General features: G+C 49.3%; 8 protein-coding genes across 8 annotated transcripts; 5 read left to right on the top strand and 3 right to left on the bottom strand.

Moving 5' to 3' along the window:
* The first annotated feature begins 5,096 nt into the window (after positions 1-5,096).
* EDB82DRAFT_142071 (cyclin-domain-containing protein) lies at positions 5,097-7,583 on the top strand. Its single transcript, XM_025733693.2, has 2 exons — positions 5,097-5,643; positions 5,701-7,583. The coding sequence occupies exons 1-2, from the start codon at positions 5,268-5,270 to the stop codon at positions 7,377-7,379; spliced, it is 2,055 nt and encodes a 684-aa protein (XP_025584574.1). The 5' UTR covers positions 5,097-5,267; the 3' UTR covers positions 7,380-7,583.
* A 1,632-nt stretch (positions 7,584-9,215) lies between these two features.
* Positions 9,216-11,106, bottom strand: EDB82DRAFT_141826 (uncharacterized protein). The gene is made up of 2 exons (XM_025733692.2): positions 10,205-11,106; positions 9,216-10,148 (listed from the first exon to the last, which is right to left on the bottom strand). Exons 1-2 carry the CDS (start codon positions 10,604-10,606, stop codon positions 9,498-9,500), a joined length of 1,053 nt encoding a protein of 350 aa, XP_025584573.1. The 5' UTR covers positions 10,607-11,106; the 3' UTR covers positions 9,216-9,497.
* Positions 11,107-11,315: 209 nt separating this feature from the next.
* On the top strand, positions 11,316-13,031 carry EDB82DRAFT_474197 (mitochondrial inner membrane magnesium transporter mrs2; the record flags this gene model as incomplete). The annotated part of the gene is made up of 3 exons (XM_025733691.1): positions 11,316-11,900; positions 11,958-12,586; positions 12,635-13,031. The coding sequence occupies 3 exons, from the start codon at positions 11,316-11,318 to the stop codon at positions 13,029-13,031; spliced, it is 1,611 nt and encodes a 536-aa protein (XP_025584572.1).
* Positions 13,032-13,880: 849 nt separating this feature from the next.
* On the top strand, positions 13,881-14,563 carry EDB82DRAFT_496262 (uncharacterized protein). The gene is made up of 2 exons (XM_025733690.2): positions 13,881-14,082; positions 14,143-14,563. The coding sequence occupies exons 1-2, from the start codon at positions 14,062-14,064 to the stop codon at positions 14,341-14,343; spliced, it is 222 nt and encodes a 73-aa protein (XP_025584571.1). The 5' UTR covers positions 13,881-14,061; the 3' UTR covers positions 14,344-14,563.
* A 195-nt stretch (positions 14,564-14,758) lies between these two features.
* On the bottom strand, positions 14,759-17,750 carry EDB82DRAFT_574114 (uncharacterized protein). The gene is made up of 2 exons (XM_025733689.2): positions 17,664-17,750; positions 14,759-17,613 (listed from the first exon to the last, which is right to left on the bottom strand). Exons 1-2 carry the CDS (start codon positions 17,709-17,711, stop codon positions 14,848-14,850), a joined length of 2,814 nt encoding a protein of 937 aa, XP_025584570.1. The 5' UTR covers positions 17,712-17,750; the 3' UTR covers positions 14,759-14,847.
* An 801-nt stretch (positions 17,751-18,551) lies between these two features.
* EDB82DRAFT_141810 (uncharacterized protein) lies at positions 18,552-19,184 on the top strand. The gene is made up of 2 exons (XM_025733688.2): positions 18,552-18,834; positions 18,908-19,184. The coding sequence occupies exons 1-2, from the start codon at positions 18,808-18,810 to the stop codon at positions 19,067-19,069; spliced, it is 189 nt and encodes a 62-aa protein (XP_025584569.1). The 5' UTR covers positions 18,552-18,807; the 3' UTR covers positions 19,070-19,184.
* An 816-nt stretch (positions 19,185-20,000) lies between these two features.
* On the top strand, positions 20,001-22,744 carry EDB82DRAFT_496255 (uncharacterized protein). Its single transcript, XM_025733686.2, has 3 exons — positions 20,001-20,612; positions 20,681-22,274; positions 22,332-22,744. Exons 1-3 carry the CDS (start codon positions 20,403-20,405, stop codon positions 22,358-22,360), a joined length of 1,833 nt encoding a protein of 610 aa, XP_025584568.1. The 5' UTR covers positions 20,001-20,402; the 3' UTR covers positions 22,361-22,744.
* On the bottom strand, positions 22,745-24,044 carry EDB82DRAFT_496250 (uncharacterized protein). Its single transcript, XM_025733685.2, has 3 exons — positions 23,840-24,044; positions 23,524-23,682; positions 22,745-23,427 (listed from the first exon to the last, which is right to left on the bottom strand). The coding sequence occupies exons 1-3, from the start codon at positions 23,858-23,860 to the stop codon at positions 23,134-23,136; spliced, it is 474 nt and encodes a 157-aa protein (XP_025584567.1). The 5' UTR covers positions 23,861-24,044; the 3' UTR covers positions 22,745-23,133.
* Between the last annotated feature and the right edge of the window lie 335 nt (positions 24,045-24,379).

Here is a 24,379-nt window from a genome sequence, read left to right as displayed (position 1 = left end):
AAACACAAAACACGTGCACTTGGCAGTAAATAGTAACTCTCCATATTACATGAATATTTTCATTGCGTACTGTTGTGGTTATGTGAGATCTTGTTGCAGTCGGCCTTGCACACAACCTGACCGAACTCAAGTGTTCAGATTTAATACCACTATCTACCACTGACTCATCCAACCTTTGCATGAACCAACCAAAGTACATCTTCTCAAGCGGGGTTTCGGCTATGGAGTGTAGCACAGTCAACGCACAGAGAATGTCGAGAAAGACGCAGTAATATCGAAGATTTTGACTTTAAAAACAGGAGAGTACAATAACGTTTCGAGTAGATAAGACAACAACAACCCGTGATACGATACGAAAGCGCATGAACAGGCAAGTTATTGGGAATACTGTAAGTGAATCTACAAGTCCCTACTCTCCCACGTCTGTTAAGGGTCCACGGACTCAACGGGGCCCATATCTGAACCGAGATGGTCCCTGCTGAGGTAATGATTTGTACAACTTGGACAATGCGCAATGAAATGAACAGCACAACATTGTAGTGGGATTTGTGCGGTGAACCATAACGAAGGGTACATGCAGTTCGACGTAGCGACTTTCGGTCCAGCACAAGGAGATTGGACTCTGTTAAGGGGCTGAAGACTGGTAGCGCTGCCGCCACACAATGGTGGGCGCACGAGCCAGATGAAAGAGTGTTTATCATGTTTACGAAATTGAGATGCGTGATGAAGAAAGCGCTCATGTTTCACCATTAGTCAGATACAGGTACACATGGCACAGATGACAAAAGTAAAAGAGACCAAATACAGGTAGAGAATAAGTGAGTTCTCGCCCATCATGCACAACTAAGGAGAAGCCGTGCGTGTATGCGCGGTGGAACCAAAGTCATGATGGCGCCCGCAATGTCATTCTCATGATATGAGCTCAAAGAGAGAGTGCTGGTCGTCGCACAGGTGCAACGAGAACGATCAACGTGGTACATACACTATTGTGAAGCGATGCTACACAAAAAGTTGTGTCTTGATTGATCGAACTTGTTATAAATCATAGGTCTTATAGATGAATCGACAATACGGATATGATCAAGAGTTCAACCATATACGGAAGCCCGGATGAATTCACGTTAGACACATGTAACATCACCTCCAATAAGTAAACAAATTCAAGATGAGGGATGTACTTCTCGTTGCTAGAAAACCTCCTAGCCCACCAGAACAGACTCCAAACTCTCAACAATATTCTCGGGCCATACTCTTGAGGACACTTGACTATGAAGCAACTCTATGTATAAGATACTATTGTTTATTTGGTTATCAGACGGGCTGCATCGGAACAGTTCAATTGCGGTGAGGTCATTGTGGGACGGCCGGGTTCCCCGTGGTCATTAATTAGCAACACTCCAGGGAGAAATGGCGAGATCTCTCAGAAACCTCTGTATGAATGAGGGCACCAGCAGGGTGCTGGAAGGCTTGTAAGCAAGAACCATACCACGGCGGCATCGGACTTCAACAAGCGCTTCTGATAGGTATCAACTCAAATTCCGAGGCATTTATGAAAAGCTTGTATTGAGACAAGCTCAAAGTTTTTTTTGCTTCGAATTATGGTGCCTGCCTGTGGGTTAGTTAGTAACCAGAAGCCTGAACTCCCAGTAAAGAAACAGGCTGACGCCTGATCCAAGATCTGATAAACTGGACAACAGTTGCTTTTTTCGTCTTGTACGCCACCGATTCTCAAGTCAGTTGCCCCGAGTTTGACTTACCTGCCAGCCTGCCCTGCCTGAAAGAGGTTGAGCGAGTCACTGTGGACAGCTTGCGTCTGAGACGAGACAAGTCCAAATCTCAAAACCATTTCATCATATCCACAAGGCACAAGGGCATTGGATGGTTTCACATTAGCGTCAAGTTGTCGTCTCGCCATTGGACATCTAGATCATCAGTACCACAGAGTACACATGGTTGGTTATTGGGAAAGGAGATATAATAGTGAGGTTTCGAAGTGCAGAGACGAGGTAAAGACACCGACACATGGGTGATCACGCACAGAACCAACACCAGATGTTACGAGAAACCCCCTCTTTCAAGTCATCATGAAGATATCAGGTCTAAAAACTCACCAGATGAAGGCGGAAAAGGTGGGGGTGGAGAAGTATAGACTACACTACCAAGAACTGAAGAAGAGTCATCGTACATCAGCAGCCAAGTTTTAGAGGACCATGCTCACCCCAAAATGGTCAAGTCTGGAGAATAGTCAGCACCAGTTGAAGTTTTCCTCTGGCAGACTGAAATCACAGCACAGCGGTTACCGACCTATTTCAAATGAAGGAAGTTATAGTGCTTCCAGGGTTGTTCCAGACCTTGAAGATTTGAGATTTCCGTGATCTGCATTATCGGGCCAGATCATGCACGTATACCTAGAAACTAAATACGGAATCAGGTATTATGCGCAAGCCGGGGGCGGATGTGAAGCAAGAAGCTGTTTGCCGAAGCGAGGATGAGGATGAAGAGAACCTAAAACGAGGGCGGCTTCATTTCGAGATCAGACAACTCAGTGAAGCCAGAAAGGGTTGGGAGGGTGACCAGGGTGGTCGGGACGGCAGGGATACGCGAGATGCACGAACCAGGCCAGGCTGGGTTGGCGTGCTAGTAGAGGGCTAGCCAGCCAAGTGAAGTGTTCAAAGATGAGAGTCGGAGACATGTATACAGTTGTTGTTGTTGTTGTTGGTCATCGTCACTCATTTTCCTCGCCCAGGAAAACACCAGTTTCATTCATGATGCTGCATGATGTGAGGGTAGCCGATGCATTCTATAATGGAAAAGGCATTCTTGACACATATTCACATGTAGCAGAGACGACGTCAGGGCTTTCACACAGGTAGGTAGATGATCATCCAGGGTGGCTGTTGATGCGTTAATCACGCATAACAATAATTCAACCCTATTCATCTCCTCACCGTATAGCACAGAACGGGACAGCAAAGCAAGTGACTCCTAGGTCGATGCCAGGGAAACATTGAATTCGTGGATGCCTTGAGGCCTTGCAAGATAGAGAGAGGCCCGGGAAGTGGAAGGGCACGAAGGTGGAGGTGGAGGCGTCGTGGGAAAAAGTGGAGGGGGCGGCCAGAAGAAACACACGCGCTTTACAGATTGGAGAACCAATGGGGAGATGCCAAAAGGCAGACACGCTTCCAGGTCCATCGAGGAAGGCCGCAACCATGTACAGACTGCGCGATCTAGACACGGTATCGCACGGAGCTACAAAAGAGGGGCAACACGTAGTCCAGTGGAAGGCAACAGCGCGAGATTCAGCGCTTTACTGACTGGCTGTGCCACTTACAAGGGTTCGATTATACAGTGCTGATAACGCGCACGCCAACTGTCGTCAAGTACTATACCTCGCGCCGTGGGCACTCTTTGCAGCGCGCCGTAGGTACCGACGTTAAACTCGTCTTCTCCTCCTGGTCTTGCTCACGCTGTCACTGTCCCAGGCATTCAAAACTATGCCATAGCCCGCCGCTGCCATCTCCCGCCTTTTCCCCCTCCCCCCATCGAACAGACATCGTCGCCATCATGTTCGATTTCGCCCTCTAAATCCGTCCCAAGCGACTCTCTGAAGTCTGCTCTGGATCGTGTACATCTCCACTCTCCACGGCGTCTTGTCTTGAATTCTTGTTGTTTTCATCTTGGTAATATCAAATCTCATCTCAGAACAAACAATCAATCAACGACCCTCAGTCAGGCCGCAGCGGCATTCACTTGCACCTTGCGACTTTTCACTCCAAAAAAAGAAAGAAAGAAAAAAACAGACTCATTCTCTTTTGCCGCCTGACGGTACAAAAAAAAAGAGTCACAGTTTTGAATTCTACTACGAATTCCTCCACCAGAACACACAGCGCAGCACTGCCTGGGTCCAGTCCAGTCCAGTCGAGCCCAGCCAAGCCGAGCCGAGAGCCCAAGCCCGAAAGTACCAACCTTGCCTCCCACCCCGGCTTTTGCCCGTCCTTGGCCCTGACCCAGAAAGATCGCCTTCTTCTCAGTGAGGTGACTTTACGGAGAAGTGTCCTGTCCTTCCTACCCTGAGTGACTCTTCGTGTCAGTCAGTATCTCCAGTCAGTCAGTCAGTCTCCGGACCTCGCTGTATACTCATCCTTCATCACCATTACCCATCTCTTTGCCGTCTGATTCAGTCCCCTTTTTTTCTTCTTTCTTCTTTTTTGTGTCTCCTCTGTCTGTCTATCTATCTACCTATTACACTTTTACTTTGTTCAAATTCTATTTCTGTCACTGCTACTGTACCTACTACACTACTGTATATTCTCTCATTGTCAACTGTTCCCCCTGTCAGTCCAGGCTACAGCCCGTTACAGCCCTCTATCAGCTCCTTCGCCACACTCACTCACTCACTGTGCGTGCCTGTGACGAACTGGTTGTTAGTCATCCTTGCCTTGCTTTGCATTACAATCCCACCAAATCAGGCACAGGCTACCGCCGCGCACACTCTCTCACGCTCTCTCCGAGATCGCCAGTTGGCTCCCGCCTACTACACGCCCCCACCGAACTTGCTCGGGCTCGCCACCGTGCAAACCGAAAAGAGTCACATCCCACCACGCCAGGCTGTCACTCACCATCTCGACGCCTCACGCCTCGCCCCTTAGGCCACATTGAACAAGACTCACTTTCTTTCGGCCATCTAATAAATCCTTCCATCACCTCTTCCAGGTCGCTTCATCACTTTTCAGCCACGACTTCCAATCTCGCCAACCGTTGTACCTTGCATATCAACCAGTCGATCAACTCGACAAGACAACACCGGCTTGATCCCCGACTTCAATCCTCGATCTCGACTTTCGACTTTCGACTTCCGACCCCCCGACCCCCATCTATCATTCGCCAACCCGCCCCGATGGTAGCCTTGTTCTAAGACTACCATTTGCTTCCAACCTCACTTTCGAGATTTGAAGCATTGTCGCAATGCCTATTGAAAAAACAAATCTTATTTCTGTCGTCGTCTCTGCTTCGTCTTCCGGTCTTATCACTTGTGTTTTTAAGTTGCTTCTCGACTTCCTTGTCTAGACGCCCCTTGTAATCACACCTACGGATTTACTTTGAGACAGCAATTACACGCTGTTACGGAGTATATTTACTCGATCTTGACCTCGCGAACTATTACTGGTAAACCACGATTTGATTGGTTGACTTAGCCGTTGACGGCGACTGGATAATCGTACCGGCTTGAATACACCGTTCAGGCCTGTTACAAACGACCACCCAAAATGACGTGCGACGCGATCATCTCGCCCGCTACTATTCACACCGCACGATATGCTCCCTACAACACATCTCTAGCTTCTTCCGCCTCAAGCTCACTTTCTTCTGTTTGGTCCGACACCACCTCGCAGACTTCCGACGATACCTCTATTTCCGCCCATTCTTCCGACTCAGACTCTTGCGACTCTTACTTTTCGAGAAAGGCTGCCGTCGCCGAAAGCGCACTGAACTTCCGACGCCGCGCTCAGAGGACACAGACGGAGGCGCTTCCTGTCGAGCTGCGTCAAAATCCTCGAAGAACTTCGAGTGCTCGTGGCCCTTGCCCGCCTGCTCTGGTCCGACAGTCCGAGCGAAAAGTCAACTTTGTCGATAGCCTAGTTGGTATGTTTTGACAAGATCCTGAATTCTCCTTCGTCCGTTTAACCATTGTCCTTCTAGATTCGTCGACGCAGATCGTCGAAGCCATTTGGCCTCTGTCATCTGTCGCCTGTCGAAATGTTACCTCAGACAACCCAGTCTTGCCGCTGCGCAACTTCATCCAGGAGACCTTGCGCCGCTCACGGACGAGTTACTCCACTCTACAGGTTGCCCTGTATTACTTGATTCTCATCAAGCCTCATGTGCCCAAACACAACTTCACAATGGAGCAGCCTGTTGATCGACACGCTGATCGCGCACTTCAATGTGGCCGTCGCATGTTTCTTGCCGCTCTGATCTTGGCCTCTAAGTACCTTCAGGACAGAAATTACTCTGCCCGTGCCTGGAGCAAGATCTCGGGGCTCAGAACTGAAGAGATTAACCAGAACGAAATTGCTTTCCTGCTTGCTGTTAACTGGAAGATGCACATTGCCGATGAAGTCTTTCAGCGATGGACTGACATCGTTCTCAAGTATACACCACCTCCGTCTGGCCCATCATCTCCTGGAGGAGTCTCTCAGACTGTGTCTCAACAGGTCTTGGACTGGAACCGAATTATTTTAGGCCTTAACCCTGAATTGACCAACCTCGCCTTGTTGATTCCTGCTGTTCCCACTATGCCTAGGTCAAGTGACCTTTGCGCACTGTCTCCTCGCAGCATCCTCAACCTTCCTCAAGAGGCTCAGCCTACAATTGGCTATGAATCAGCCGAGGCTACCCCTACTCCTAAGTCGTACAACGCTCCAATGGTCATGGAGCCTGCGCCTGCAGGATTTACCCCTGGTCGTTTGGCTCCCGCCTTAGGAAAGCTGCCAACTCCTCGACTTACTCCTCAGAGTAATGGACTCTGCACTCCTGCCGCGAGTGCCGCTTCCCACATGCTCAGTAAGAGTTCTATGGGTATGGCCATGGCCCAGGCTAGCAACATGACTACTGTTCAGTATCTCGATCGTCTTCCTACTTCTATGACCTCTTCACCTCAAAACTACTGTCCTGTTCGTCGATCCTCTCTTGCCAACTCAGTGTCAACAGCTTCCTCACCTGAATCCATGATTTCGGATACTTCGCGCTCCTCGCGCTCATCCTCTATTTCTTCTACTTCAACGCTTGCTAGCGCGACCCTCGGCCCTTCCAGGCTGTGTGTTCCGTCGCGATTCCGAGCGCAGAAGTTTTGCAATGAGAGACTGAGCCAGAAGCCGACCGTTTCTTCGGTTCCTGAGGATCGTGATGCACACTGCTACACGTCATCTCCCGAGAATTTCACCGGCCCTGTTGGCAAACTCGGAGATTTGTCGCTGGATACTCCATTGGCAAGAAGACAACAAGAGCTTGAGGATATGGCTCGTGATTCTGATGCTGCGCGCGCTCTGCAAGAGCTTCAGAACTACAACGCCTCGGCCCCTAGAAGTGGCACAAAGCGAAGCCGAACTGCCTCTATGGACAACTGTCTCCAGGAGAATGTTCGCGAGATGCTCGGTGGTCGTTACTCTATTCAGAGACCTACCTGGCCTAATACGTTGGTTCGTACTCGAGGTATTACCTCCGAGTCCAACCTTCAGGTCCCCGTCCGACCTAGCCTGCCAGGCACTGGCAAGCGAGTGTGTTGTTCTGCTGAAGCCGCACAGGGCTACGAATTTTCGTCTGTCCATCCTGCCCTCGGCATTCGGGGACCTGGTATGTGGGAGGGTATCTTGAACTAAGCCCATCGTACCTCGTTGGTCGCCTTAATTTTCTTGATCAACTCGATACCCCGTCGACTACCGACAAACTAACATCCTTACCACAATGTGAAGAATTAATGTTGAATCAATAACATTTTCTATGTCAAATATTGAACTGGGTTGCTGGCAAGCAAGGAGTCTTTTGCTAAAAGGCCTTGGATACCACCCATCTTGATGACTTGACAAAGTGCCCGGAAAGCACTTTGTAGGTGTTGAGATTCGGCCAAAAAGCGTGTTCATTTACGTGCATCTCTAGGATCGATCACGAGGGAGAGGGAGACGGCGGTGAACGTCTTGTTTTATCAGAGGAAGTGAAGAGATGACGATTGCAACTTTTGTATGACTAGGATGTCACTGCATTTTTGTTTTGCTTGTACATTGTGCTTTTATATAGCGTTGTTTACTCGTTTCGTCACTGCAGTCTTTCGCGAGAGATGAGGGACGATCCAGAGAGTTATGGAGGAGAAACGGATAGTACAAGGGGAGCAATGGGTTTAATTTGCTGCCAAAACCTAGCAGATGAACACCACGAAAGGACAACAACTTGGCGTCGAGTGTTGCTTCTGTGAGGGAATGGGTTTTGCATCAAATGGAGTCCGATCTGCCCTTTCTACAATCAAGATAACCAAAGCACCACATAATGTCTGAGAGACACAGCCAAAGCTTGAATCCACTCGACCTCGTCAAAGGCAGACCCTGGGAACTTCAATGGCAAACAAACCAGTCGATTTCGGACGCGGACTCGATCAGAGGAGTCCCAAGAGTGAGCTGAATTGAGGAGAGCGATGACGCTATGGCGAAATCTAATAGCTAGCTTGAAACAGTCCTCGCGATAGTGGACTCGTGCCAGTCGTTTCCGATCCCTTATGGAACCAATTTTCGGATAGGAGAAAGACACACGAGCATACCAAGACAACCACCAAATCAAAAACAAAAAAAGAAGCATTATGCTGCAACACTTTGACTTTCTTCGCCTACGCTGACTATTTTACACGCAACTAAAGCGAATACCGTGACTACGTGATACGCGCCATAATCGAGGTTGGGCAAAGAAGCTCTAAACACAAGACTGAAGCCATCTCCAGATTGCGATTTTTGCCACGCACGATCAAGTACGTCTTCCATCGATATGGAGTTGTGTGATCTGTTGCATAACCGAACCATACGCACATCAGTCACACGCACCTTCTGCAAAAAAGGCCTTCCTTTTTTGGGACTACCAGGAAAGGGATGGACCCAGGCCGTGAAATCCCGGCATCGCGTGGTTTACTGGGCATGGTGTGCTCACGGTGTGTGAGTCATCCTCTGCCCTCCCCGTTCGCTTGGCGCAAACTTGACAGGATACTATCTTGTATCCCTCTTACCTTCTTTGTTCCGAGAAGCCGGAAACTATCTTCATTGGGCAATCAGAGGCAAAGACACAGAGTTGTGTGTGTGGGCTGTAAGAAAGGGCTGAGTTCTGGTTGGTGTCGCCGTACAAACATCGTGAAAATGAGTGATGTTGAGGCAGGTTGTTGGCCCAGGTGGAGATGAAAAAGATTTTGCATGGTAAGCGAGAACGAAGGTGAGTTGAAGGACGAGGGTCTTTTCGCTTATGGTGACTGTGCTTACATAGTAGCTTTGCTGCAAACCGTGATGTTGAGGGTCTCACGATACTCTATCCACACCAAACCTAAATATACATAGCGTAGTAGTAAAAGTACCCATACTGCCCACTGCAGGCAGAAGTCTATAAACAACATAAGGATATACTTCTAATTATCCTTGACACTTTTCCTTGTCTTTCCATGAGATGTGACATGTGACCTTGAGGTAAGTTGCAACCCGGGGGGGTCGTTCATGTAAGTATTGTGATGTGATATATGATGAGCCATAATGATTACAAGTGAGCTTCAATAAAGACCGATACACTAATCCTTCACCCCAGGGAGTGGGAATCGGTTGAGCCCTTAGAACCCTAGGGTCATTCATCTTGTGTTTAGAACGGCAGAGCCGGCGAGCTGCATTGGGTAGACCGACAGGAAGTGCTTTGTTTGCCTCCCTATCAACGTGTTACTGGAGACCACGCTACTGACGGGAGGGTTGTGTCAAGATGGGTTACTTCGGTGAGCCAGGAGCCTCGAATCCGTCGTGATACATCCCGATGGTGCTGTAGACCTCCCGAAGGATCTCTTTGGCAACAACGCCATCAGCGCCCCATTTCAGCCGCTGGTCGATGCGACGTCGTTCTTCCCGAGCAATATCTCTGGGTAAGCCGCGACAGAGCGAAGTGAGATCGATCAAGTTTGTGATGAGAATACTGGGCTCAGAGGCATCGATGAATGCGTTTCGAAGACAGTCCAGCTGTATCTCCCATGACGACTCATTTTCTTCAAGGCCATAAAGTCTCCCAGCCCTTCGGAGCCAGAACAGGAGGCGTAGTCTCTTCTCGTCCCATGGGCCAGTAATGAGGACTGTAGGTATGCGTACCCTTGGGTGAATATCACATCCACCCCATTTCCCGACCTTCTCGAAGGGCTTCCAGGATGAGACCTCCTGATAATCAGCTTCGAAGCATTCTTTGGAGTTGAAGTGTCCGACGCCGCCTTCGAATGGGTGGTCATGGCTATACATAAAGGGGTCACCTTCTGCGTCTATCTGGGGAAGGCAATGCCTATAATGACGATCTCTAGCATAAGTGTCTGCCCATATTTGTTGTGCTTGAACTATCAAGTCTACGCTGATCCATGGTAGACGTAGTATAGTTGACTATACCTTGTTAGACGCTCGAGAATACTACACAGTTTAAGAGGGTGTTGGCGTACCTGAAGCTGTCGATCACCGCCTACGTCGCTCTTGTCTTCCGCAAGACCTATCGAAATATTACCGAAACATTGATCCCAGGTTCCATGAAATGCCCACATGAGGAACCTAATGAGAGTCACACGTCCAGATAGCTTTGCGCCGATAACTGGCGAGGCGCAAGGTAAATCAACGTTGGCGCTGTAGAGAAATATGCTCTCGATAATCTCTGCCGGAAGAGCTTGTAAAACAGGCTTCCAGCGAGTTGCCCGGGAGGCGAGAACATTGGATAGAGAGCGCTTCATCCTTTTGAGAGGACGGGTTTCTATGGCGACTGGCGTAGTTGTGGAAATGCCTCGAGATGATGGCTTGCTAGCAGATTGATGTTTTCGTTTGCCTCGAATTCGAACAGGCGTGAGAGTCATTGTTTGAAGCCTATGATCAGAACTCGAAGGATGTATTGCTGCTCAAGACCGCGTATAGATGGGGGCGTAGAGGCCTTCAAGTCAAGTCGACGGCGAGCACTGGGTGGACTGGGGAAATTTGAAGCTCATGTGTGCATGCAGAGAGCGTGCCCTTCGAAAATTCACGGTATCATGCCCACAAGAAGAGATTTCCCGTCATCTGGAGCTTCATTGATGTGGCCGTCAAGAGGGTGTAGAAAAACGGATTCGAGAAGGTTTAGATGTTTGGCGAAAAGAAAAGCTGGTATAGAAGAACTGATCCTATGACATGCTGATTACTAGGTGGGTAGATAAGTCAACGTTCAGGCATTAGTTGAAGACGCACAAAGCATATTCAAGAGAGAGAGAAAACTATTTTCATGTGTATTAAGATCTTGCATACTCTCTCATTTATTATTCTAGTTATAAACCCTATGCTTATTTGCGTTCCGTGTTTTAGATGGATGCCGCGTTTGGATCAGATACCTATTCCTATAATTTGCGGACCTGTTTGTGCAACCCACCCGACATCCGCCACCACAGAACCAAAGGCTTGGGCCCGATGACTAAGACATTTTTTTGTGACATCGACTTTTCCTAGATATCGTCAACGATCGATAAGAGTGTATTTTCTCTGAGCGACCTCGAATTATATTCAACTCCAATGCATGTGTAATACGAATATCCAGTGATGCAGTCAACTCTGTGTCTTCCGGTTCCGTCTCGAAGCCTCTTACGATTTCTTCGGTGTCAGTCCAAGAGGGCTTTCGCGTGCGCAAACCATGGCCGAGACACAATAACTACTTCAGCTATACGCTGTCACGCTCGATCGTTGAATACTGCGATACGGAAACAACCTTTAGCATTGACTACGGCATGCGAAAGACAAGTCACAACTTTGGAGCCGTCGCTCTTCGACAGAGACCCTGTTACCCGAAAGCTTCCACATCGAAACCAACCTTTGACATCACAAAACTATTTCAGTACGAGCCGAAATGCGCGCGGTTTCTGGAGTGGACGGAAGTCGAGCTCGAGTTATATGCCAACCTGGAACAGCCTTTTCAAGTTGGCAGGGAAGAAAGATAACAAGGCTCTGAAGCCAGACGACCTACCGAATCATGACGAGTTTAGTGACAACTCGTCTATTTTCAACAATCGGCGAACACTTGCAGCCAAGGCGGCATCTGAGCCTCGACTACGCTGCACGGAAGTCGATGAGCATGGGAACGTAATCCTGGTGGATGGGGAATTTAAAAAGACCGAGCTCATTGCCAAGGTATGGGCGAATATACAAACTTTGCGTAGGACGATGCTCATACTGCTTTTCTTCTAGTTTGGCTTGCTGCCCCGTGATTTGCGAAAAATTGATTCGTCAAACCTACCTCACATACTCATCCGTCCTTCGGCCATCTTACTCAATCTGCTTCATCTCAAGGTCTTGATCAAGCATGACAGAGTTCTTCTCTTCGATATTTACGGTTCCAAGACGTCATACCCCCAATCGGCCTTTATGTACGATCTGCAGGGGAAGCTACAGCAAAAGACCGCGCCAGGAAATGCCTCTCTCCCTTACGAGTTCCGTGCGCTGGAAGCCGTACTGACGTCGGTCACGTCTGAACTGGAAGCCGACTTTGAGGCGGTGCGCGAGCCCGTCATGCATATTCTTAGTGAACTCGAGGACGACATTGACAGACACAAGCTGCGCATGCTTCTCATCCTGTCCAAGCGGGTGAGCACTTTCGAACAAAAGGCCAAGCTTGTCAGGGATGCTATCGAAGACCTCCTTGAAGCGGATGATGATCTCGCAGATATGTATCTGACTGAGAAAACGCACGATCTGTACCGAGGAGTGGATGACCATACTGAAGTTGAAATGCTGTTGGAGTCGTACCACAAGTTGACAGACGAAATCGTGCAGGAGGCTGGCAACCTTGTTTCTGGCATCCGAAACACGGAAGAAATGTAAGGACACCCTTGACTTAGTACCGCTCATCTATCTGACAAGCGCAGCGTTCGTGCTATTCTAGATGCCAACCGCAACGCTCTCATGCTGCTTGACCTCAGGTTCAGCGTTGGAACATTGGGCTTGGCAATGGGAACATTCCTGGCTGGTCTTTACGGCATGAACCTGGAGAACTTTATCGAAGAGACTAACTGGGGCTTCGCTGGTGTCACCGGGGTCTCGGTTGTCTTCTCGCTTATCGTATGCTGGTACGGCCTCACCAAGCTCCGCCGCGTACAGCGTATCAAGATGATGGACGATGAACGGCCGGCGATCGCTCGTGGACAGTCTTATTTCCCTGATGATCGCTCGGCGCTGGGACTCCTTGATAACAGGAACCGAGAGATGCTCCGACGAATCAACATGCAGAAAGCCGTATCACAGCAGAAAAAGAAGTGGTTGTAGGTTATGAGCTGGCAAGGCACAGACAAAGACGTGTTGGAATACAAGTTCCAACAATAGATTTGGGTATTCCTGACTACCCTATATCGTGGCACAAATCAAGCCACCTGTATGAACTAGAGCATATTTACTAGAAACTAGATACCTACTCATCTCAATGAGGCTGGAGTTGAAGCGAAAGATACCCTAATGCGGACAGCAGACATCTTTTGACAGGCATCACCCATCGAGATATCCAATAGCCTAATACTACCCTACGAGAATGACGACCAACGAGAATACCCCAAATAAAATTTGCGAACATCCTGTTTTCATTCCGATGTCCAGGCTGGGGTCTGATCGCCGTTGTGACACGAATTCTCGTGTAAATTGATTTCATCATGACATAGTGATGTCAGACGTTATTTCCTTTTTTGAGCCCTCCTTCAAACTCGTTTAACCAAATTTACACAATTGGACGAGATGTGACAAACGCAAGGTGGTGTCGCACCATCTGTAGGGGTAAGGGCGGGAAAATCAGCGGAGTCATTGCAGGGAATCATCGCGAAAGATCGATTTGCCTGACGTCGCGGCTGCAACCTTTTAATCAGAGCCGCAAAGGGCTACAGCGGCAGCGAATATTTCAGACCTTGTTTTCTTGGTGGATCAGCCACAAGCTGGACGTCATAGTTCGTGACATGGCCAATCAGTGATTAGCCATCGCTGTAGCCACAGCATTTGAGGCGCGGGTCATGAGGAAATCTAAGATCGCAAACTGACGTCAGGAAATAACATGATGGAGGAAAAGTCACAGTAGGTATGATCCAAGAAAATCACCCCTGCAAAAATCCCGATTGACAAGCAACGGTTTTCAGATATATAAGGCTGCGAGGACGTTGGAGCAGACAAAACTTTATTCCATCACATCAACAATAACAAACAACTACTACTCCTACAACATCCTACAACATCTCATTAGTCTTTTACAAGACCATCTCGTGCAGCTACACAACAACACAACCACCTAAACTCAAAACTACACAAATCATCCAAAATGGGCGGTATTATGTCTTGCGTAGGTCACCACAGCCACATCTCTATCTTCAACAACACAAACTAACAACCTGTTTCACAGATTCGATCTTGCCTCCAGACCATTGGAGATGCAATCATGGCTGTTATCGGCGGTATCGGCCGCATCCTCCAGGCCATCATCGGCGCCGTTGTCCGCTTCTGCGGTATCATTGTCAGCTTCCTCACCTGCGGCTACTGCGGTAGCAAGGGTGGACGCACCAAGCGACGAACGGGCAACCACATGAGATCGACGAGAGTATAGAAGCTCCAACACTCCCTCTGAACGACGCCAAGGAATAGAGAAGCGCTTAATGATACCAATTTGAGAAGAGAGAAATAGGGAAGGAGGAAGAAGTGCGGATAATGATACACTGGCACATGGTAGAGGAGTTTTGCGACTGTCACGATAACGGCCGTATCTGGTTTCTTTTGTAATTCCTGCGATAGTATTAGGATACCCAATCCAAAGATCTTTCTGCGAATACTTGGTGCTGCTCCTTCGAAGTGATTCTTGACTATGATATAACAATCCACTCAGTGACCCAATTTATTGAGTTTAGCATAAGGATAGGGTAAAATTGTCAAATGTCTGACCGTTATCCATCATCGCTAACACCACAATTTTAGCGACAGGTATTGTGCTTGGCACAAAGTACGTAGTAATTGTAAAATACGCGAGTAGTAGAAAACACGATATACGTGGACGACGCGAACGCTTTATTAATTATATGTAAATAGGATATGATGCAACGCCTATCTCATTGATTTAGTCATCCTCTTCCATCACATTACGGGTAAAGAACCCATGGATCTGACGCCCAGATGCCGCGCCTACCAGGGGCGTTAATTCTTGTACAGACATATTAGCAACCTCGCGAATACTCTCGGTTTTGAGCACCAAGTTCTTGATGTTTTGTGGTGTGACACCTGGCACAATGGCAAGCATATCTTGTGGTTCTTGGTTGAAAGCCTGCTCCTCAGCCCGGGTGTCCTTATCCAGACCAGCTCTGACAGCGGCGATCGGATCTGGCTCCTCTTCTTGGGTCTTGAGAGTCTCAAAGATCTCGGCGGTCTGATAGGGAGAAGAGGACCAGATGATGCGCAACTTGGGAAATGCTATGGTGAGTAGCACTAGTTTGGATTGAAGGTCGGATGACATGTTAGTTGGGGCAACACTGCTCAGGCTTCCAGAAAGATCAGCGAATGGCTCCAAAGTGAAGGACTTGTTCTGGTCAAACTCGATCAGAAGCATCACATTCTTGTAGTACTGGAACATGGTCTCGGCCTGACTGTAGAGCCTGCCATCCTTGAACGATGAGATCAGATCACTGATGGACTTACGTTCCACACAGATATTCGGTGACAGAATGTAATCCCCAACCGTGAGCATACATGGGACTATGACCATGGAGCGACCGTGAAGGAGTGAAGGTAAAGAGGAACGGAATTCTCGTACGTCTACCACTACACGCGGTGGTTCAGCTGTTGCAGCCAGCCTTCCACCACCGGCAATTCGGGTATTAACGGTACGAAGGAACGCCTCTTCAGGATCCTCGGTCGGGTCGACTGTCATGACAAGTGACATGCTTGCTCTTTCTTTGATGAGTTTTGTGAATGAGTCTTTTTCTCGGCGGACAGATGACAAGTACTTCTGCTCCTCAACTGAGCCACCGTAATACATAAAGTATACCCTCACGTTCCTGTCGTTGTGCGAGGATCGGTATACTTCAACTCGACGAATGAAAGCGGCGTCAGGCTCGTACATGATGATGTAACGGGGCTTGGTTTCCTCGAGAACATGCTCATCCTGATCTCCGTCGTAGGCATGAACAACAACGAGATCTTGCATATCGTACATCTTGAAGTACTCTTCCATATTGTCAAGAGGATCGGATACAACCTCTTCTTTCTGCTGTGCTTCCTCTTCTGTGATCTGTACCTCCGCCATGAGATCGGCAACCTCTCCTGGCTTTTCGATATACTGCATGATGCTGCCGTTCTCAGCGCGGCCCATGCTCGTACCGGCGTTGCCTCCACCGCGCACTCGCCGCCTCTTATTTGCAGGAGCCTTCCCGCCCCGCGATCCTCCAAAACCCGGGCGGGTGTCAGTAGCACCATTGAGAGCCTTTTGGTTTTCAGAAAAGAGAGTGGCGCTGATCTGAGCGAATTGCCTCTTCCATTTAAGGTAGTTTCGCAAGCGCCTTCTCATCATGAAAGCTGCAGAGGGCTTATCTTCATCTTCCTCGTCCTCCCCTGCTCGCTTCTCCGTCTTGGGCTTAACGTGCATTGTCTGCAAGAAGTCTCGTAACTGGCGGCATGTATCGGTATTTGAACACATGACGAGAATGGTGCCATTGGAATCGTCTCGAACAGGAGGCTCAAAGTATAAGTCGCGGTCGATCTCCTCGAGGACTTCAGCCAGCAGCGCCCATTTAGGAAGCTCCTCAAGAACAGGTCTCAAGGAGTCGATATTATCTTCCCGAGCCGCATCCCTGGCACTAGCAGAATAAACTCGTCGTCTTGCAGTGTCAAAAATGGTTTGGGCGGCGTCCAGAAAAAGCCACGGTGACTGGTTTTGTCGAGTCGACCCCGGCGGTGGAGAGTGAGCTGCATGTATGGTGTCAAGGTGTTGGAGGAAGGAAACAGCATCATACGATAAAATCGAATTGAGCATGCCCCTCAGTACCGTTAGATCGTTGACAATCTGTTTAGTCTTCCAGCTCACACGATGCCAATTAGGATCGAGCTGTCGCCGTACAATAACGTCAAAGTTCTTGAGAAGAGCGCTGTCGAGATTCCAGTCGTCCATTTCCAGGCCACTGTTACTTTTCTTGAGCTCGTGAATGCTGACTTCAACGCACTCCATGATTGCGGTCTGTATATCACGCATGTAGTCTGTCATGGGGACTTCGAGTTCTATAACCTCGGCTTTCTTCTTTCCTTCCAAGGATTGCGCAACTGTGACATGAAATCGGGGCCACAGCGAGGCTTTTCGAAGAAAAAGGTTTCTCATCATAGTAGCTAGAGGGGAGAAACCGGTCGTGAAAGGATCAGGATTATCAGAAAAGGCTTTCAGAAAACCAATCTTGTTCTTTTGGCGGTAAACTCTTAGGATGAAAGCTTCAAGGGATGTTGCGATGACACGATCGGCGTGGAGTACAACAAGACCTGTGATGGACTCGGGGTTGAGCAAACTTGTGAGGAGATCCACGACTAAGATGCGTGATGTGATGCTGAATATCCCCCCCTTGGTATACATCTTTTCTCTTGCACTGACGCTCTGGGAATCCGTGTTGACGACCGTCAAGCCACGCGCCTTGGGCGACATGCTGATGGCCGCATGCTCAGCCAATGCTTCTCCAATCCAGCCATTTTCTCGATCATCAGCGCCGACCACTACAATCAAATTGTTGCCAGCCGCATCGTAGGAGTGGAGGAGATTGTTGACAAGGCGCATTAGCCCAAGGCCGCGGGCAATCACGACAAGCTCATCTTCGGCGCGAAGCTCCTGAAATAAGCTCTGCTGGTATTCCTAGGATGAATTAGATAGATGCGATAGCAGGAAACCTTTGGCCAACATACAAGCGGAAGTGAAAGCTTCACTGGCTGGGGAGCATTGTTTGCAGACATGCGGGCCACCCAAGTATTGGTGCTGGCAGAGAAAGTGTTGTAAAGGAAGGGATGATGACCGTGAATGATGCATTGGAGATCTTAGTGGGGGTCCGTGCCACCCCTGATTACTTCCCCACTTCAACCTTGCAACAACATTTCCAGCTAATGCAATACGCTCAACGTACATCAAAAAGATGAATCCTTTTCGACATATTTCGAACGCGATCCATTTATGGATGAAGAAGAGACATGTCTATGGAACAACGCGTGTCCCTGCCCTGCCGCCGCTCAAATTATCACGCATGGATAGGGAAGCAGAACTTCAGCGCGCCGACGCGCAAGTTCAAGATCTCCTCGAAAGATCATCAAGCAGCACAGAACCCATGGCGCTACATAGTGCGTTGCTTAAAGCTATGTATCTCAGAGGCAGTAAGATATCCACGATTATTTTTAATTATTTTATAGCTAACTCTTAAAGTACAACACGACCAGAGACTAGTACAACACGATCAGAGACTCGGACAACTTGAAAAGCGCGGATGGGGGTGGTAGGCAGCTCTCACGAAACTATCGGTCATTTGTGGTCTTCTTGTAAGTGTTTCAATCTCGATAACCGAAGTTCTATTAACAAGTTTCTCTAGAGTTTCGGATGGGCCTATGGCGATGACTGCAAATCGATTTGGGATTATTAGTGGAACAGATGGGTTGCAGCAGTCCTTGGCGTGCCAGGAACTTAGTGAGAAGGGGGGTCGTGTATACCTATAGTTAACATCACCACGTCATTCTCAAGATCCTGCAGAGTCCTACACAGTAGTGGTCTCAATATCGGCGGTTTTTGTATCACGAGAACCAATTAGAAACTGTACTTGATCTCTTGTGACACTTCCTCAGAGAGCTTGCGTTTCTACCCGTCGCAACTTGCGCCACAGAACAGTCTTACGTAGGGCGACGACGTCATCGGTCATGATAGGGCTGGTGACTACAAAAGGACGTTGATAACCCCGACTGCAGTATCGATTACGATCCCAGATCATATTAAATCAACAAAGAAAGCCTAACTCCAACAGACCCTTTCTCTTTTACCAAAAACAACACACAAAGACAAACTACCAAAATGACTGGCACCGAGCAACAGAAGGACGTAAGTCAGCCCAGCTACACGCGAGCTTTAATACTGCGTCATGTAATACGGTACTGACCGTCTCTTCAAACAGGGCGAGAAGCAATTCTCCATCCAGCCCATCAAGGATGAAGCTAAGGACAAGGTCTCTGCCTTTAACGCTCACCCCGGACCCGCCATGCCCAAGGATATGCCTCAAGAAGAGGGTACCAAGGAGGAGCGCAAGGCTAAGATGGAGGCTCTCAACAAGAAATAAGCAGGTGACTTCTGCAACAGAAGCTATTTCGCCGACATGATTGTATGACTAGATATGGGAGCGGATTGCTTTACGACTTATTACAACACAGCTAGACAGCTATTTATAATTCGCATATGAACGTGTCCATCGTTGTCAAGTCGTGGTTTCATGCTCACATCATGGCACTGACCAACGGTAGCCTCAGAGGCCCCCGCTGACAAGTAGCCCGACACACAGCTAGTTGATTTCTAGTTGATTTCCATACCACTGTGGCCTATACCCCTCCTACTCCTCAGATCCGAGACAATGCTCTCTATGCAGTGGTCAAATATGAGACACCGTCCAGATGTTGAAAGTATTTTGCTTACTATAACAGCCCATTGACTCGATACACTTGCTGCAGTTGTCCTGAGTTCCTGCATTTGTAGTTAATCACTTTAGGTACCTGTTAATCAGTGAACAGCCAGGCAGACAGCCTCCATGTCTGTCTCCTTAGTCCTTACACACGCCCACTAAACCGTGCCCCTTATCGGCTCCACCAAAAGACAGCGGTTGACTTGCTAACCTCTGGCTGCCCAACTGCCCGCCTACTGCTGCCCTGCGAAATTTCTAGAACCTGGTAAGGTGGCTGGAGCGGTGAACAGTTCGATACCTGAAGCTTTGAGAGTTGACCGCTGCATTACGCAGGACACCTTGGTCAGGTAGTGATAGAATGTCACAAGCACAAGCACAGTCATAGTCACAGTCATATAGTTAGTAATTGTCGCCATAAAGTCAACGTTGCCCATTCCAAACAAGAGAACAAACCAAACCTGTCGTCTTTGTCATCTGCACGAAGACGTAGTTTGCCCCGCTTCGATTTGTGGCTGTGGTCAGCTTCTGCAAGTGCTACCTAGACAATTGTGGCTGGTCCTCGTCCGTCTTGGCCTGGAGTGGTCTCTTTACACATCATTCTAACCGACCGACCGCTGGCCCAGTCTGGTTCCGTTCCCCACGGACGAACACCTTTTGACGTGCGTGCGACGACTATCCGTGCTCACTCACCTACGCCATTCGAGAGGGATCTCTTACCACTCAAGCCCGGAAGCTCGGGCGCTCATACGCTCTCTTAGTAGAATACCTGCGAAACCTCTTAAACATTGCATTGCATTCTCACGCGAGCGCCAAGCGATTCTGAAGAGACACTGAAAGAGGAGAGACTTGCTTGACAAGCGCCACTCCACGCGTTCAGCCGAGGCGACGACTGACGAATTCGTCTTACCCTTCGTTCATATCCTTCGCTACGACATCGTCGACACACTTGATATTACGACTCCGATTCGTTCTACCTCTATTCGATTGCGACGCAACAATGCCGTCCATTCTCAACGACGACGATAAGGATGCCGTCAAACGGTTCATTCCTAAACAGTCCAACAAGATCCAGGCCGTCGCTGTTGCTAGACTCTATGTCGCCTATCCCAATCGCTCAAAATGGACATATACCGGGATACAGGGAGCCGTTGCACTCGTCAATGATCTAGTTGGAAATACGTACTGGATCAAGATGGTCGATATCTCGGTATGCTCATGATGCAGTCTCTTGTGGCTACCATGCCACACCTAACCATTGCTTGCTAACTCGCCCAGCCCACCAACCGAGGAGTGATTTGGGACCAGGAGATCTTCGACACATGGAACTACAACCAGGATCGAACTTTCTTTCATACCTTTGAACTCGAGGAATGCTTGGCTGGCCTGAGCTTTGTCGATGAGAAGGAGGCCAAACAATTCAAAAAGAAAATGGACGAGCGAGAAAAGAACGCCAGTCGAGCCACAAAGGCAACACCCTTCGGAGGAGGAGCACAACCATCCCATAAGCATGGATTGCTGGGAGGATTGTTCAGCCATCGCCATTCTACCCATCATCCTACAGGCCCGACACCTCCGGAGTCTCCACGAATGCCCGCAAATTCCATTCAACATCACGTCATTAACTCAACGCCCAATCTCAATGGCCACAGACATTCGGAGTTTTCTCTATTGGATGCCTTTGATCCCCTTTGGCGTGAGCACTTTGGAGCGGATCTTCAGGACAAGGGCTTGACAGATGACTTCATTAAGGAGAACCAGGAGTTCATCGTAGACTTCTTGAGGGAGGAGCAGCAGAAGGCTTCTCAACCTCACTCAACACCACCACCTCCACCAGCGCCAGCTTCACCTGCCAACGGTAATGATGGACGAAACTCTCGAGCTCCACCACCGCCTCCTCCTCCGCCGTCTGCTGGCCGTTCTCAAGATGGACCTCCCGCGCCACCGGCCCCGAGAAAAGGCGGACCCCCACCTCCTCCGGCCCCCAGACGATCTGGCAAGGCTGAGACTGCGCCTGAGCGAGCACCGTCACCTCCTCGACCCAAGTTTGGCGTACCACCACCATTGGCAGATGCAGGCAAGTTCGCTCACTCTGAGCCTCCCCGAGCTGTTCCAGCAGCACCCAACCCTGGACCACCACCTCCTCCGCGACCAGCAAAGACTCCAATGGACTCGACGAAGAACGAGAGTCATAGGTTTGGAGTCCCTCCTCCTTTCCCTGGCTCAAGGGTACCCCCGCCAACACCCAGCCGTGGATCGGTTCCTCCTCCACCTCCTCCGCGCAGCGAACCCCCCGCAGCTCTTCCTCCGCCTCTGCCTCCAAAGGTGCCGACAAGCTCAGCTCCACCACTACCGCCTCCAAGCACCCGGCCTGTACCTCCTCCCCCAGCCGCGAGCTCCCACCCTCCAGTTCCTCCACCATTGCCTCCAATAACAAATGGCGCACCTCCTCCACCACCTCCTCCTCCACCTCCTGGAGGTCCTGCTGCTCCTCCTCCTCCACCTCCTCCGCTGCCACCAAGCGGCGGTGCTCCTCCTCCGCCACCTCCTCCGCCACCTCCAGGAGGCCATGGAGCTCCTCCTCCTCCTCCTCCCATGCCTCCTGGTGGCGGCGCCCCTGCTCCCTCTGCTGCAGGAGACCCTAGTCGCTCTGCTGTGCTGGCAGGCATTCAACAGGCTGGCGGCATTCACTCTCTCAAAAAGGTTGATCGCTCGCAGATTCGCGATCGTAGTGGTGCTCAAGTTGGTGGTAGCGACGTTGGCGGAAACAGTGCTACAGCCTCAGCTGTTAGTGCTTCAGGCGGTGGCGGTGGCATGGCCGATGCTCTTGCGGCGGCGCTGCAGAAGAGAAAGGAAAAGGTCTCGAAGAGTGGTAAGTTTCGCTACCAATTCTATACTGATCAAGAAGACAGTACTAACCCTAGTCTAGATGATGAAAGCGATAACGACGATTGGTAAGGCAGGCTACAAAGCTGCAAACCTTAAGAGAAGGAAGAAGAGAACTGGCAAGCAAAGCCCGCAAGATCTCCTCGATCCGGGGTTGATAACGCACGCGCGTTCGGGCAATGGTGATGATTTCAGATCATTCAGTCCCAGGCGTTTTCTCGGCCGCGGACTGACGCAGTTTTTCAAGCCGCTGTACGTATTCAAAAAGCTAACGTACGTCTATACCCATCGTAAATACTGGCACGGCAAGGTGCAGCGGCTATGGTTTCAAGAAAAAGCTTGCATGGTGTTGGGGAGTTGTCCAAGATCACCAGATTGAGAGAATAAAGAACACAGCAGACAATGTTGTCATTGTTTTGATCACAGCCTGGATGGATGTAGCGAAAGCATGAAATAAATATTTATGAAAGAATTGTATGCATTTTCTTGTCTTGTCTAAGTAACCCTGTGCTTTTGAGATGAATGCGATGACCATGACGCGTTAAGAAAAAAACCATGTTCGTCCAGTAAAACTACCTTAATAACAGACCAAGACAGAAAACTCAAACGTGATATTGTAAACCGACAAGAGAGCGACACGCCATGACGTCCCTCCCACCATGGCTGTCTATGACTCCACAGCAACTACTGTCGTGGGACCCGACGCACAGAGTTTTAGTGCTCGGCTCCGGGTTTGAGAGAGAAGACAGTATCAACAACGCCAGCCGAGGAACGCGTAAAGCACCCGGGACCAGGTCGGGGGCTCGGTGGAGAGAGAAGGGGATTTGGTGATTCCAGGAAGGAGCTTAAATGTCGTCAATGTCGACCTCCTTCTTGCCAGCAGCACCATCGTCAGAGTCTTCGTCTGAGTCAGCGTCACCGAACTCGAAGTAGGCTTCGCCATCCTCGCCCTGCCCGAATGAATCGGTCTCGTTGATCTTGGCGTTCTCGGGAAGCTCGCCGTAGGACTTGAGGGTACGGGCTTCGTCGGCAGTGTACTTGAGAATGACATCGCCCTTGTTGTCCTGGAAGTCTCGAAGAGACAGGAGGATAATATCACCCTGGTTAATCCAGACCTTCTTTCGCATCTTTCCACGAATCTACAACAGAGGTTAGCATGGTGCGGTAGGGAAGGAGTGCCAGCCACGAGTCTGTCGCAGAACATTTTGGCGGGAGCGGAGATTCGGGTTACTCACGTTGGCGAGACGCTTGCTGCCGTCAAAGCACAGAGCCTCGAGACGACCGTTTCCAAGCATCTTAATCACTTGGGCGTACTCCTGACCATCCTCCTTGAAGGTAAGCTCTCGGCGCTGGTCATCGTTCTCCTTGGTACCACGTCTGCGGTTCTTTCCACCCTGTAGAATTGTTAGCGATGGTTCCTTTGTTATTGCGGTAGAACTTGGGCAACGATAGTGGGGGCGGGGCAACGATCGCATGCGTGGAAATGCGACCCAGGAAAAGAGAGAGGAAGCGAGAATACAACGACGATATGAGTGAGGATGGGTTGCTTACCTTTCCCTTGTTCTTAGGCATGTTGGCGGTTTATGCTTTATGGGTTTGGTGAAGGAGAGAGGTTTTGGTGGGGAGAGAAGAAAGCTGGTGATGATGTTGTAGTGTCGTTGATGGGCCTTGGACAGAAAGTGGATTTTTCCTCGAGTTAACTACTCTGCTGACTGAGAAAGATTGGGTTGGGCAAGGGAAAATGGGGCGACTGGCTTGTGGTTTATGTACTAACTAGTCCACTATGAGTCAAAGTGTGGCGGTTGAGTGGTTTAGCAATACTTTGAAGACATAGTAAACACGCTTAATAAAAAAGGTATTTATCTCGTTACCATGCAGACTAAGACGATCTGCGAAAAGTTTTGGTCAATGACCTGTTAATGTCAAGTTGAGTCAAACAGCTATTATCGAGATGGTAACAATGAATACACAAGAATCCCTTCCTACAGTCAGTGAGATCTTAATCACTTTACTGCATTCACTCATAGTCACTACTGAACACACTGTCCCTCCTCCTATGCTTCCAGCGCCAATTTTTCTGATACCACTGTC

The sequence above is a fragment of the Fusarium venenatum genome (assembly GCF_020744135.1).
Source record: "Fusarium venenatum strain MPI-CAGE-CH-0201 chromosome Unknown EDB82scaffold_2, whole genome shotgun sequence".
Classification (NCBI taxonomy): Eukaryota; Fungi; Ascomycota; class Sordariomycetes; order Hypocreales; family Nectriaceae; genus Fusarium; species Fusarium venenatum.
The sequence above is the reverse complement of the archived record's forward strand: the minus strand, read 5'-3'. Positions and strand labels throughout refer to the sequence as shown.